At 40.9% G+C, this 12273-nt stretch overlaps 1 protein-coding gene across 1 annotated transcript in view; it reads right to left on the bottom strand.

Annotated features, from left to right (window-relative positions):
* Window positions 1-712: 712 nt before the first annotated feature.
* The window catches only part of ttyh1 (tweety family member 1), a gene marked incomplete at its 3' end in the record, with an annotated part of 36850 nt that continues 25289 nt past the window's right edge, over window positions 713-12273 (bottom strand). Inside the window, exons 9-15 of the mRNA XM_079837789.1 lie at window positions 11748-11803; window positions 11083-11175; window positions 10870-10962; window positions 10588-10727; window positions 7128-7295; window positions 5043-5121; window positions 713-796 (exon numbers count right to left, since the gene is read on the bottom strand). Coding sequence (XP_079693915.1) covers window positions 713-796; window positions 5043-5121; window positions 7128-7295; window positions 10588-10727; window positions 10870-10962; window positions 11083-11175; window positions 11748-11803 — 713 coding nt within the window. The remainder of the gene's footprint in view (window positions 797-5042; window positions 5122-7127; window positions 7296-10587; window positions 10728-10869; window positions 10963-11082; window positions 11176-11747; window positions 11804-12273) is intronic.

Genomic DNA, 12273 nt, shown 5'->3' with positions numbered 1-12273 from the left:
AATGGTGTTTGCAAGATGTCCTGATGATTATTGCTGCTTACATTGTGGCCATTGCATTGCAATTGGCAAAACGCAGTTATATTGCTCAGAGCCAGCAGAGGAAACACACTAGCCCTCAACAATGTTTTACAGGTTTTTTTTTTTTGATCATCAAAATGCATTAACAATCAAACGTTTATACAGTGAATATATATATCCATATATTTATATTATATAAATAATCATATAGTATCAGAGGGTATACAAGGTAATACAGAATTGCCACTTATAAAATAGGGTCCTGTCAAATAGTAAAAAAAAAGAAAAGAAGGTGAAGAGAAAACTGCATAATCATACAAAGAAATTGTGCCATCGCCACTATGCATCTGTGACAACATATAACAATATAAAACCTCCAAAATAAAGTGGTTATACATTTAAAAATAGACCACTACTGTAACGTCAATACCATCTTGTTTCCACTGGCTATATGTACAGCATGACACTAGAGGGAGAGGAAGTGATAGGATTGTACGACTAAATGAAGCAGATGGCTTTATCTGTCACTCACTTTGTAAGTCTGTTACACCCAAAAGACTCAATGGTACTGACGTTACACACAGATATTTAACATCTAGAGTTTTAAATTAGTCTCTCGTCTCATAAAGTGTCCATCCATATGAAAACTAAACCTTGCTATATATCTTTCTTTTTCTACTATACAGAAAAATAATTAGTGCGAGTACAGGTTTCTTGAATGGGCGGGGTTGGGGTGTGATTGACTGCTGCCGTAGCCAGTCAGCATGCTGGGAGAGTACTGTACTTTCAGAGAACCAGAGAGCATTGAAGTCGTCAGAAGAGGAACCAGATCCACAAGTGGAGGAGCACAAAGGAAGGAAAGAAAAGAAAATAAGTTAAAAAATTGATCAGTGCATATATATATATATAACAATTACATCTAAACCCTTCACTAAGTCCCGCCCCTTTAGTTAATGTTGCTAACTCTGTAAACAGCAAATTTTTGTCTAGTAAAATGTGCTTTTAAACAGATTTAAAAAAAAATCTGTAAACTATTAAATTATGTTTACTGTTCTGTAACACATTACTGTTCAAAAGTTTGGGGTCAGTAAGATTTTATTTAATTTTTTTTAATAAGAAATTAATACTTTTATTCAGCAAGGATGCATTTAATTTATTAAAGGGATAGTTCACCCAAAAATAAAAATTATGTCATTAATTCCTCACCCTCATGTCGTTCCAAACCCGTAAGACCTTCGTTCATCTTCAACACAGAGAGTTCTCTGACCGCTCCATAGACAGCAATTTAATTAACCTTTTCAAGGCTCAGAAAGTTAATAAAAATATAGTTAAAATAGTCCATTGTTAATTAAATTGCTGTCTATGGAGGGAGATCTCGGATTTCATCAAAAATATAATAATTAATTTGTGTTGAAGATGAACGAAGGTCTTACGGCTTTGGAACGACATGAGAGTGAGGAATTAATAAGAACTTTAATTTCTGGGTGAAATAACCCTTTAAAAATGACATTAAAGACATTTATAATGTTAAGATTTCTTTTTCAAATAAAAGCTGTTCTTTTGAACTTTCTATTCATCAAAGAATCTTGAGATATTTCCACAAAAATGTAACAATAAATGTTACTTGAGCTTTAAATCATCATATTAGAATGATTTTTGAAGGATCATGTGACTCTGAAGACTGGAGTATGATGCTGAAAATTCAGCTTTGCATCACAGGATTAAATTACACTTTAAAATATATTAAAATAGAAAATATTCATTTTAAATTGTAATAATATTTCACAATATTGCTGTTTTAACTGTATTGTTGATCAAATAAATGCTGCTTTGGTGAGTTATCTCAGTTATGAGAGCCCTATCACCTTCGAATGTGTACTAAACAAGCCAATGAACATTGGCGTGCGAGATTTGCATGTCGCACTCCGCCCAGCGGGTGAAAATACAGAAGTGCATGCAAGACCTCTGGAAACATGGACTTTCCAGAGGTCTGGACGCGGTGCCAGAGGGCGCCCCGTCTCTGAGTCAGAAGGTCCTTCCTCAGAGGAATGGGCCAAGGAGGAGCTGTTGCGAGGAGCATCAGTTCCGGGAACCAGGTCCAGTTGGGCCAATAGGGCGCAACCAACAAGACCTGCTCCTCGTCCTCCCTGACTTTGCAAAGTCACTGGGGGAAACGCATACTTGCGTAGGCCCCGGGGCCAGCTGTGAGCCAGTGCGTCCGTGCCGAGGGTGCCCTCGGTCAGGGAGTAAAACCATTGGCAATGGGTCGAGTCCGGAGAGGCAAACAGGTCTACCAGTGCGGCTCCGAAGAGGTCCCATATCAGCTGGACCACCTGGGTATGGAGTCTCCATTCTCCCGGAAGCGGAGGCTGCCGTGAGAGCTCATTGGCTGCACGGTTGAGCACGCCAGGGATATGAATAGCATCGATCTCAGATGCTTCTGATTCCATAGGAGGAGATTGCGGACGAGTTGCGACATGCGACAGGAGCGTAGACCACCCTGATGGTTGATGTACGCAACAGTCGCAGTGCTGTCCATACGGACCAGTACATAACACATACTTCTCCATGAGGCGCGCTGTCCGGTTGACCAAGTCAAACTCCATACCAAGATCCTCTGCACAGGGGAGAGTTTGCTCTTGTCCCAGTTGACCCGAAGACCCAACTGGCTGAGCACCATGTCCTTGTGTTCACACAACTGCTCTCACGACTGTGCAAGGATGAGTCGTCGAGATAGTTGAGAATGCGAACACCACGCTGTCTCATGGGAGCAATGGGCGCCTCTGCGACTTTCGTGAAGACGCTGGACGACAGGGCTAGCCCGAAGGGTAGGACCTCCTACTGATATGTCCGCCACCCGAACGCAAACCTAAGAAATGGTCTATGTCGAGGGAGAATCGAGACTTGAAAGTGTGTGTCCTTCAGGTCGATCGCTGCAAATCAATCTTGGGGACGGGTGCATTCGAAAATGCGCTTTTGCATCAACATCTTGAACAGCAGCCTCCAAGATTTGCCATAACACATCGCTTTTCTTGGATACGATGAAGTAAGGGCTGTAAAACCCAGACCTCATCTCAGCTAGAGGGACCGGCTCGATCGCGTCCTTCGCCAGTAGGACTGCAATCTCCTCCTGAAGCACAGGAGCGCTCTCCGCCAGTATGCAGGGGGACCTGCTCCTGAAGACCGGGGGACGCCGGGCAAATGGAATCGCGTAGCCGAGTCTGATAGTGCAGATGAGCCAGCGAGACGGGCTGGGAAGTGCTAGCCAGGCATGTTTAGCGCGGCCTGGCCACACACAGCGCTGCCAGCTGGCGATATGAGAGGGGGCTGTGGGTGGCAAGGCATAGTGTCGCACACCGCCAGACCTGCTTGCGTTACCGCTTGCCACCTGGCTTGTCTGCGGCCTGAGCAGGCTGGGCACCTCACCCACGCCCTGCTGTCCCTGGGTGGAGGCTGCTGCTTTGCAGACTTGGCAGGGACGGAGGACGAGGCGGGCAGGCGCCCTCGGCGACGAGCAGACGAAGGAGCTGCGACCGGCGGCTGGGTGGAGGCAGCAGCAGACCACCGGGGCAGAATGTGCCAGATCTCCTCCGTCTGCTTCTGTGCGGCCGAGAACTGTTGGGCGAAGCTCTCGACCTCTTCGCCGTATAGGCCCACCTGCGACACAGGGGAGTCCAGGAACCGATACTTGTCGGTTTCCCTCATTTCGGCCAGGTTGAGCCATAGTTGGCGCTCCTGGACCACAAGTGTGGCCATCGCTTGACCAACCGAGCGTACCGTCACCTTAGTCGCCCAGAGGGCGAGGTCAGTGGCGGTGCGCAGCTTGTCCATGAGTGCCTTGGCCTAATAGCCATGCAGCAACGCCATGGCATGGAGAGCAGAGGTGGCCTGTCCACAGGCTCTGTTAGCCTTGTCCGTTAGGTTGGACGAGAACTTACAGGCCTTGGATGGGTGCCGCAGATTACCTCTCCAATTTGCGGCAGTCGGACACAGCTGCATCACGACTGCACTCTCAACCGGAGCTATTACCGTGCACCCTTTGTCCTCCCTGCCATCCAGGGTGGTGAAGGCGGAAGAGAAACCACGGTTCCTTGGGGAAAAAGTGTTACCATGACCGGGAGACCTCTTTATGCAGTTTCGGGAAGAATGCCACCGGGGCGGGGTACTGAGACCCAGCACGGGCTGCCCCAAAAAACCAGTCATCCAACCGAGAGGGCTCGGGACACGGTGGAGGGTTCCACTCGAGCCCGATCCACTCGCTGCCGCGCACACACATATCAAAATGTAAATAAAACACAACATAAAGTCCAGGCCTGGTCCTCTCTCGTCCTTCACTGTCGTCGCTCCTCCTTTTATGCTCCCGTCACTCCTTCGTGAGAGATCCGAGACCGTTGTGACACGCAGCTGGCGCTCATGTGCTGGAGGGAATAGGGGCCCGCGGAGGTTGTCTCGGCGGGGAAGCCCTAAATGTAATCGTCAGGTCCCCCATCCTATTCGCCGAAGTAGCACTCGCCCGGTTTCCACCAGAGGGAGTGCTAGATCAGGGCATAGGGGTGGGTGCTTGGCCTCGAGAACCAAGGTAAGCAAGCCTGAACCGCAACACTGCAATAGTCAAGTTCCCACAGTGAGAACATGAACTATCCACAAAAGCTGCTTCAGTGTGCTGAAAGCCCAAACATGTGACGCAGCGATTGTGACCATCAGCCGGCATCAGGGAACGACCACATCCAGAAACACACGGGCGGAATGTCATCTTGAAAAAGACGCAGTGTCCGCCCGTATGCTCTTTTAGACATTAAAATATCGTATCAACCCCAAACTTTTGAACGGTCCTGTGAAACACACAGGACTTTTATAGGATTATATTAAAAAAGAGCAAAAGCTTGTCTGATAATATGGACATATTAGGGTGGGGCATAGCGAAAAGTAATTCGGTCTGATCTGTCTGTCTGTTTGAATCTTAACACAATGAATCATGAGAATGCCACAGATTGCAGTGATGTCACAAAGACAAGGGAACTCACAGAGGGGGGTGGGGACTGCCTGTCACTCAAAGGCAGGTTCTCATAACCAGGGTTGCCATTGGAGGAAACGTTTGGAGTCCTGCATAGAGAAAGAGAGAGGTGCAGAGAGGAACAAGGTGAAGGGGACAATGGAGAGGAAAGGAAGCGGACCGCAAAGAGACGGAAGAGTGACAGACGGAACGAGGAGGAAGGACGAGAGCCAGGATCCAGGGTGGAAACAGGAAGAGAAAAGGTGGAAGAGAGTTAGAGAGATGTGACATTTTCACTTTAAGAATCTTTAGATTTTTTTCTGAAAGAATCGAAGAGGGCAGAGAAGGATATTTAAAAGGAGAAGTGAATGTAAAATATATCAATATAAATTTATTTCATTTTAAAGCACATGGAAATGTGAATGAAGTGAGAAAAGGTGTTCGTGTCAGATCTAATGTTATGAAAACAGCAAATATGATTAAAACAAACTGAAAGAGAGAGAAATAGGGAATGTAATAAAGCAGGTGGAGTGAAACTGCAAGGCAGATTGCAATAGATTTGAAAAGAGTGATGTACTTTGAACAGCATGATTTTTGACAGCGGACAGAAATATCAGAGGGGGGCGGGACTTTACCTATATTGTGCATCGTCTCTGATTGGTGGATCTAAGTCTGTCTTGCAATGACTGACAGACCAATAGACAGACACACAGACAGACAGACCTCTTGACTCATGTCTGTTTTTTTTGGCTAGACTGTGACATATACACCTGTCTGTGTGTCTGTCTGTGTGTGCATGTGTTTGTCTGTCTGTCTGTGCGCTCCATCTAACACCTACCTGTCTACCTGTCTGTGTGTGACTGGAGCTTTATGTGTTTGTCTGCCTGCATGACACTTGTTTCTATATGTTTATGCATGTGTGACTATATATGTATATTTTATAGTGCAAAGGTTAATCATAAGACAACCTAGATGCATAGCTCCTCAAGCAAGGAACGAATCTGTGAGTTTCTAATACCTAGACATATATGGAAGACTAAAAGTGCCACTTAAAAATAATAAATGTATTAATAAAAAAATATATACATATTTAAAAGTGTTTATTTAATTCAAAAGTTTGGGATTGGTAAATCTGTTATGCTCATCAAGTCTGCATTTTTTTTTATCAATAATTCAATAAAAACAGTAACCTAATAAAAATATTATTATAAAATATTATTATAATTTAAATTAAGTGTTTTCTATTTAAATTTATTGCTGTGATGGCAGAGCTGAATTATCAGGAGGGATTTCTCCAGTTTTAGTGTCACATGATCCTTCAGAAATCATTCTAATATGCTGATTTAGTTCTCAAGAAACATTTCTTCTTCTTATTAATGTTGAAAGCAGTTGATGCTTAAAACTTTTAATAGTTGTGGAGGCCATGATACATTTTTTCAGGTCTCTTTGATGAATAGTAAAGCATTTATTTGAAATAGAAATCTAACAACATTTATAAATTATATAAATTATAAATGTATTTTCTTTGAATTATTTAAATCAATTTAATGCATCCTTGCTGAATAGAATATAACTGTAGCATAGTGACAAATTATAAATAATTTTTAATTGCTTCAATTTATTATGTTATAAACTTGATTGAAAAATGGATAAAGAAAAGCATTTAGAAAATGTAATTGGCCAATGTTTTCTATAACTGCAAGCTATTGAAGTATTATTTTATTGTTACATTTAGCTAACATTGTAAACTTAAATTAAATACATCATTTTAAATATGTCTATTTAATTGTTGGTTTGAAAAGCGTTTTTAATTGTATTATTTTATTGTTACATTTTATATATAAATGAAATCAATAGTTATGAATGTCTATTTATTTGTGAGTTTGAAAACTGATTTATTTATTTGCATTTTTATTTTTAATTAATAAATTAACATTTTATTTATTTTATTTGTTAGTGGCACTCCTAGTACTCCAGATACTTAAGGAAATAATTTAGGAGAAGAATTGAGGTACTGCTGTTGAGCTATATGTGAGTGATGTACACAACCTCGTGGTGGTTTATGGGTAGGGTCATTCTGTCTGTCTGTCTGTGTGTCTGTGCATGTGTTACTCACGGTAACGGAGGTGCGCTAGAAAAGGGGGGAGTCCAGCCGGCCCCCTGGTAACTATAGAAGGGGGGCAAGGCCCCTCGCTGGGAACCCGTGGCCGTCTGTCTACGTGCCTGATGAGAAGTGAAGGGGTCCTCGCTTTCGCTGTCGGAGTCCTCGTATTCCTCTGAATCGCTATGCCACCCGGTGATAATTATGGAACATCAAAAAAAGGAAAAAACGTCATGAAATAAGTATATGCTTTATGTGCTTATGTATGCATTTGCAAAAAACAAAGGCTTTAAAGACATTTACTGAAAAATCTCTCTTAACTACATACATGTAGATATTGTCATGAAATAAAATAATCCCAGTCTAGGTAATCCTTTAATCTGTCTCGCTCCTCTTTGTCATTTCAGTAATCTATGCATCTGCCATCTACTGTCTGTGCAAATGGAGTTTGTGCTCTAAACATAATTTGACTGCAATTAAGCACTGCAGCCACCTCTGAAACTTAAAACAACTGGATTTGCCTACATCAGGCATTTTGAGGGAGTGTACCAAGTCAGGCTGAATCAATAGTAAGTGACTGAGCTTTCTGAACTAATGGTAATAGCGACATTAATACCATATCCACATAAAAGGAGTGAAATGCATTTAAGCACTAATGCCCTTAAGTTGAGATCATATTTCTCTCATCTGTGCATTGCTGATAAGAGCAGTTGTTAGTGTTTATTCTGTTACCACAGGCCCATTTAAGTCAAACTGGGCTGGAGTTGAGCAGCCCAACCTCCATTAACATTCGGCTGCATTTGTTGTTGAGGATGGTGGAATCATGTCATTTGTTTTGCATTAAAAATCGGAAGATTTTCAGATTCTCTGCGAGCATTAATCTCTATATTCACATTACACATACAGCTTACATATTAACACAACATATGCTATGCATTCCTCAAATGGAGGACACATAAAGTCTTCGGTTATTCTCAAAGATTTTTTGTTTGTTATTTATTTCTATATAAAAATGAGCAATTCTCACCATGTACCTTCTGCATTTATAAAAACAGTGGGGTGCAAAAAGTCACCTTGAAAATTTGGTATTCAATCTAATCTATTTAAAACTGCAAATACACAATCTTTTAGGATTTTGAAAAATATACTAAAAAACATAATGATCAAAATTAGCTCGGGCACATACAACCCCAAATCAGAAAAAGTTGGGACAGTATGGAAAACGCAAATAAAACAAAAAAGAAGAAGTGATTTCTAAATTTACTTTGACTTGTATTTCATTGCAGACAATATGAACAAAAAATATTTCATGTTTTGTCTGGTCAACTTCATGTCATTTGTAAATATGCATCATTTCCTGTCATTCAGACCTGCAACACATTTCAAAAAAAGTTGGGACAGTAAAGCATTTACCACTTTGTAATGTTGCCATTCCTTTTCACAACACTTAAAAGACGTTTAGGGACTGAAGACACCAAGTGATGAAGTGTTTCAGGTGTAATTTTGTCCCAATCTTCCTGCAAACAAGTCTTAAGGTGGGCAACAGTACGGGATCTTCGTTGTCGCATTCACACATTCTCTATTGGAGACAGGTCGGGACAGCAGGCAGGCCAGTCAAGTACCCGTACCCTCTTCCTCCGCAGCCAGGACTTTGTAATGTGTGCAGAATGTGGTTTTGCATTGTCTTGTTGAAATATGCATGGACATCCCTGGAAAAGATGCCTTCTTGAAGGCAGCATATTATGCTCCAAAATCTCTATGTAGTTTTCAGCATTAATGGTGCCTTCACAGAAGTGCAAGTTACCTTTGCCAAGGGCACTGACACAACCCCATACCATGACAGACCCTGGCTTTTGGACTTGTTGCTGGTAACAGTCTGGATGATCCTTTTCTTCTTTGGTCCGGAGCACACGGCGTCCATTCCTCCCAAAAATACCTCAAATACTGATTAATCTGACCACAGTACACGTTTCCACTGTGTGATGGTCCATCCCAGATGCCTCCGAGCCCAGAGAAGTCGACGGCGCTTCTGGACACTGTTAACATAGGGCTTCCTTTTGGCACAGTACAGTTTTAACTGGCATTTGTGGATGTAACTACGTATTGTGGTACTTGACAAAGGTTTGCCAAAGTAGTCCTGAGCCCATGTGGCGATATCGCTTATAGATGAATGACGATTCTTGATGCAGTGCCGCCTGAGGGATCGGAGATCACGGTTGTTCAGCTTAGGCTTGCGCCCTTGTCCTTTACACACTGAAATTCCTCCAGATTCCTTGAATCTTTTAATTATGTTATGCACTGTTGAATGTGAAATATCCAAATCTCTTCCTATCTTTCTTTGAGGAACATTGTTTTTTAAACATTTCAAAAATTTCTCACGTATTTGTTGGCAAACTGGCGATCCTCGGCCCATCTTTGCTCCTAAAGGATTAGACCTTTCTTGGATGCTGCTTTTGTACCAAATCATAATTACAATCACCTGTTGACATCACCTGTTTCAAATCACATCATTATTTAACCATTTTACCTCATTACTAGCCCTAAATTGCTCCTGTCCCAACTTTTTTGGAAATGTGTTGCAGGTCTGAATGAAAGGAAAGGATGCATATTTACAAATGACATGAAGTTGACCAGACAAAACATGAAATATTTTGTGTTCATATTGTCTGCAATGAAATACAAGTCAAAGTAAATTTAGAAATCACTTCTTTTTTGTTTTATTTGTGTTTTCCATACTGTCCCAACTTTTTCTGATTTGGGGTTCTACATTAAAGCAGGGTTTTCCAAACTGGGGTTTGTGAGTTGATAAAGCAAATAATTAATTAAATAATGTAAAGGTAAAATTCAAGTAAATAAATAATAATAAAAAAACACTTACTAAAATATTTTTTATATTTTATTTACCTGGATGTCATGTGACCAATAACTGACATCAGATAACCGTGAACATGCAAATGTGTTGTTAAATTATTGAAATAATTACTTAAATCTCATCCTAAGTAAATATTTGAGGTAAAATGGGTTTGCTAAAAAAAAGTTTGGGAATCCCTAAATTAAAACAAAAGGATACCAGATACTGGGAAATTAATGTGATTTTTTTTTTTAATTAACGTTTCACTTTAACTGTTATGGTATATTGTTGTAATAGAATTTGTTAGGGGGGAAAAAGTTTGAATTTTAAGAAAAATGCAAAATAGAAGCATTTTAAGACTTTTTACATGCAGGTTCTTCATGTTTCTTCATTTATAACATGCTTCCTAGAAATAACGTCTATAATAATATTAATAATAATTACAAAATGTAAATATATATTAACCATTTGATACAGGCTATACTAATAAAAAGGCTCACTGCTCAAGTACAACACTACTTGTTTTATGTAGCTCATCCATCTTAAAATTGTCGGCATGAATATAATTAAAAATGCTATTTCTGAAAATAACAGCAGATGGGCTGTTAGACGGGTTCACCTAACCTGTGGAAACTCCTCCAGGCTCCAGGGAGGGAGCAAAGAATAGCTGTGAACGCCAACGCGGAGAGAAACGAGTACAGGGAAAGATAGAGCAACCCCTCCATCCCATCATAGCACAGGCCTTTCAGAGAGTCAACATAATCCTGAGAGAGTGACATGAAAACAGGGAGGAGATTGAGACGGTGTGCTTTAATATACAGAAGTGTAGCTCATCAACCTCATTTGCAGAGTATTAGATTCTCACTTGCAGTCAGGCTGAGGTGGAAAACAGGTTGCTATGGTTACCTTGTTCAGCCCTCGACAGTTGAGAAGTGCTACCAGCTGGTGGAAGTTGCCCTCAGTGGTGTTGAGGATCTGCTGTACCTCCCTGAGTGACTTCTACAAGGGGAAATATCACAGTAGCTAAGCAGCATGTTGCAATCCACTTTACTTTACAGCTGCTATTGATCTTTCCAGTCAGTTTCTGCCATACTGGCAGTGAAAGCAGTGTTAACATACCTCTGCCTTTGGAAACCGTGGGAGGGCGTCTCTCTCCAGACTGGAAAGGTGAGAGTGGATGCTGGAAAGTGCTCTCTGGGACTGGGTCAGTATCTTATGCCCGTTCAACAAACAGAATTTTGCTGATTTAACAGAATTTCTCAAGCCAAAATCTGTAACTGCATTTTTAAGGCACAATCTTGTCTCGAGGCATGATTCATTTCAGCCTCTTTATGAAGAAGAAAATACTTTTATGAAGCAAAATAATAATTTCCAATGGCTCGAAAACAATTGTATCATTTATAGACTGTATTAAAGGAAATATTCAATACATCAACTCAGCAGTTCTATTACACTGTCAGTTTGAACCTGGCCTTTCGTTTTCACATCAAAATATTGTTATTGCACATTTCCTTCATGACATCAAATTCTTTTCTTCATTCATCAGTCCCTCCAAAAACACTGCCATACTAGGTCTTGATTACAAAATCGTGATTATAATGTCATAATCCTCTTTATTCTGTTCATCCTCACCGTGACATAAATGGCATTGCTTTTTAATCTTAATCTGTGCTTTGTGACATCATTATAATTCCTTATACTTGCCTCGTGATATCATCAACATTCTATTTGTTACCGCTTTAGTAATCTCTATGACATCACTGTCATGTAACAAGATTGCGCACCTGTTGAAAAGGGCTGTTCATTTTCCTGCTGCAGGTTAGGTAATAATCCAGGATTTCTATTTAGAGAAAAGAGAGAGCGAGGAAAATAAAAAGATACAATGCGTGGGTAAGACTGTGTATGCGTCAGAGATGAAGGCAGGTGGACAGTTAGCGCTGTTCCAAAACTTAATGAGTTGCCTCGCTGCCTACTGTCTACATGTACAGCTGCCTTCTAAGTGGCCGTTCACACAGAAGCATTTTTCCCATTGTTTTCTATGTCAATATGAACTAAGCGGACACGCTTGAAAGAGAGATTTCTGCATGCAGATAAAGATATGCGTTTACATTTACCGCCGTTTGACTATTATTTTTTTTTTTTACAATTTCTCATTTTAGCATTCCACTGTGCTGCTTTTAATCATTTTTGATGTCAACATGAACTAGAGAGACATGTTTGACAGATATTTTAGCATGCACCTAAAAATATTCATTCACAATTATATAATTTTTTTGCATTACACTTTTCTGCTTTTCCATAGTTTTCTAT

Source organism: Gobio gobio (assembly GCF_949357685.1).
Source record: "Gobio gobio genome assembly, chromosome: 15".
Classification (NCBI taxonomy): Eukaryota; Metazoa; Chordata; class Actinopteri; order Cypriniformes; family Gobionidae; genus Gobio; species Gobio gobio.
Note: the sequence above shows the minus strand (reverse complement) of the source record. Positions and strands in the feature narration are given on the sequence as shown.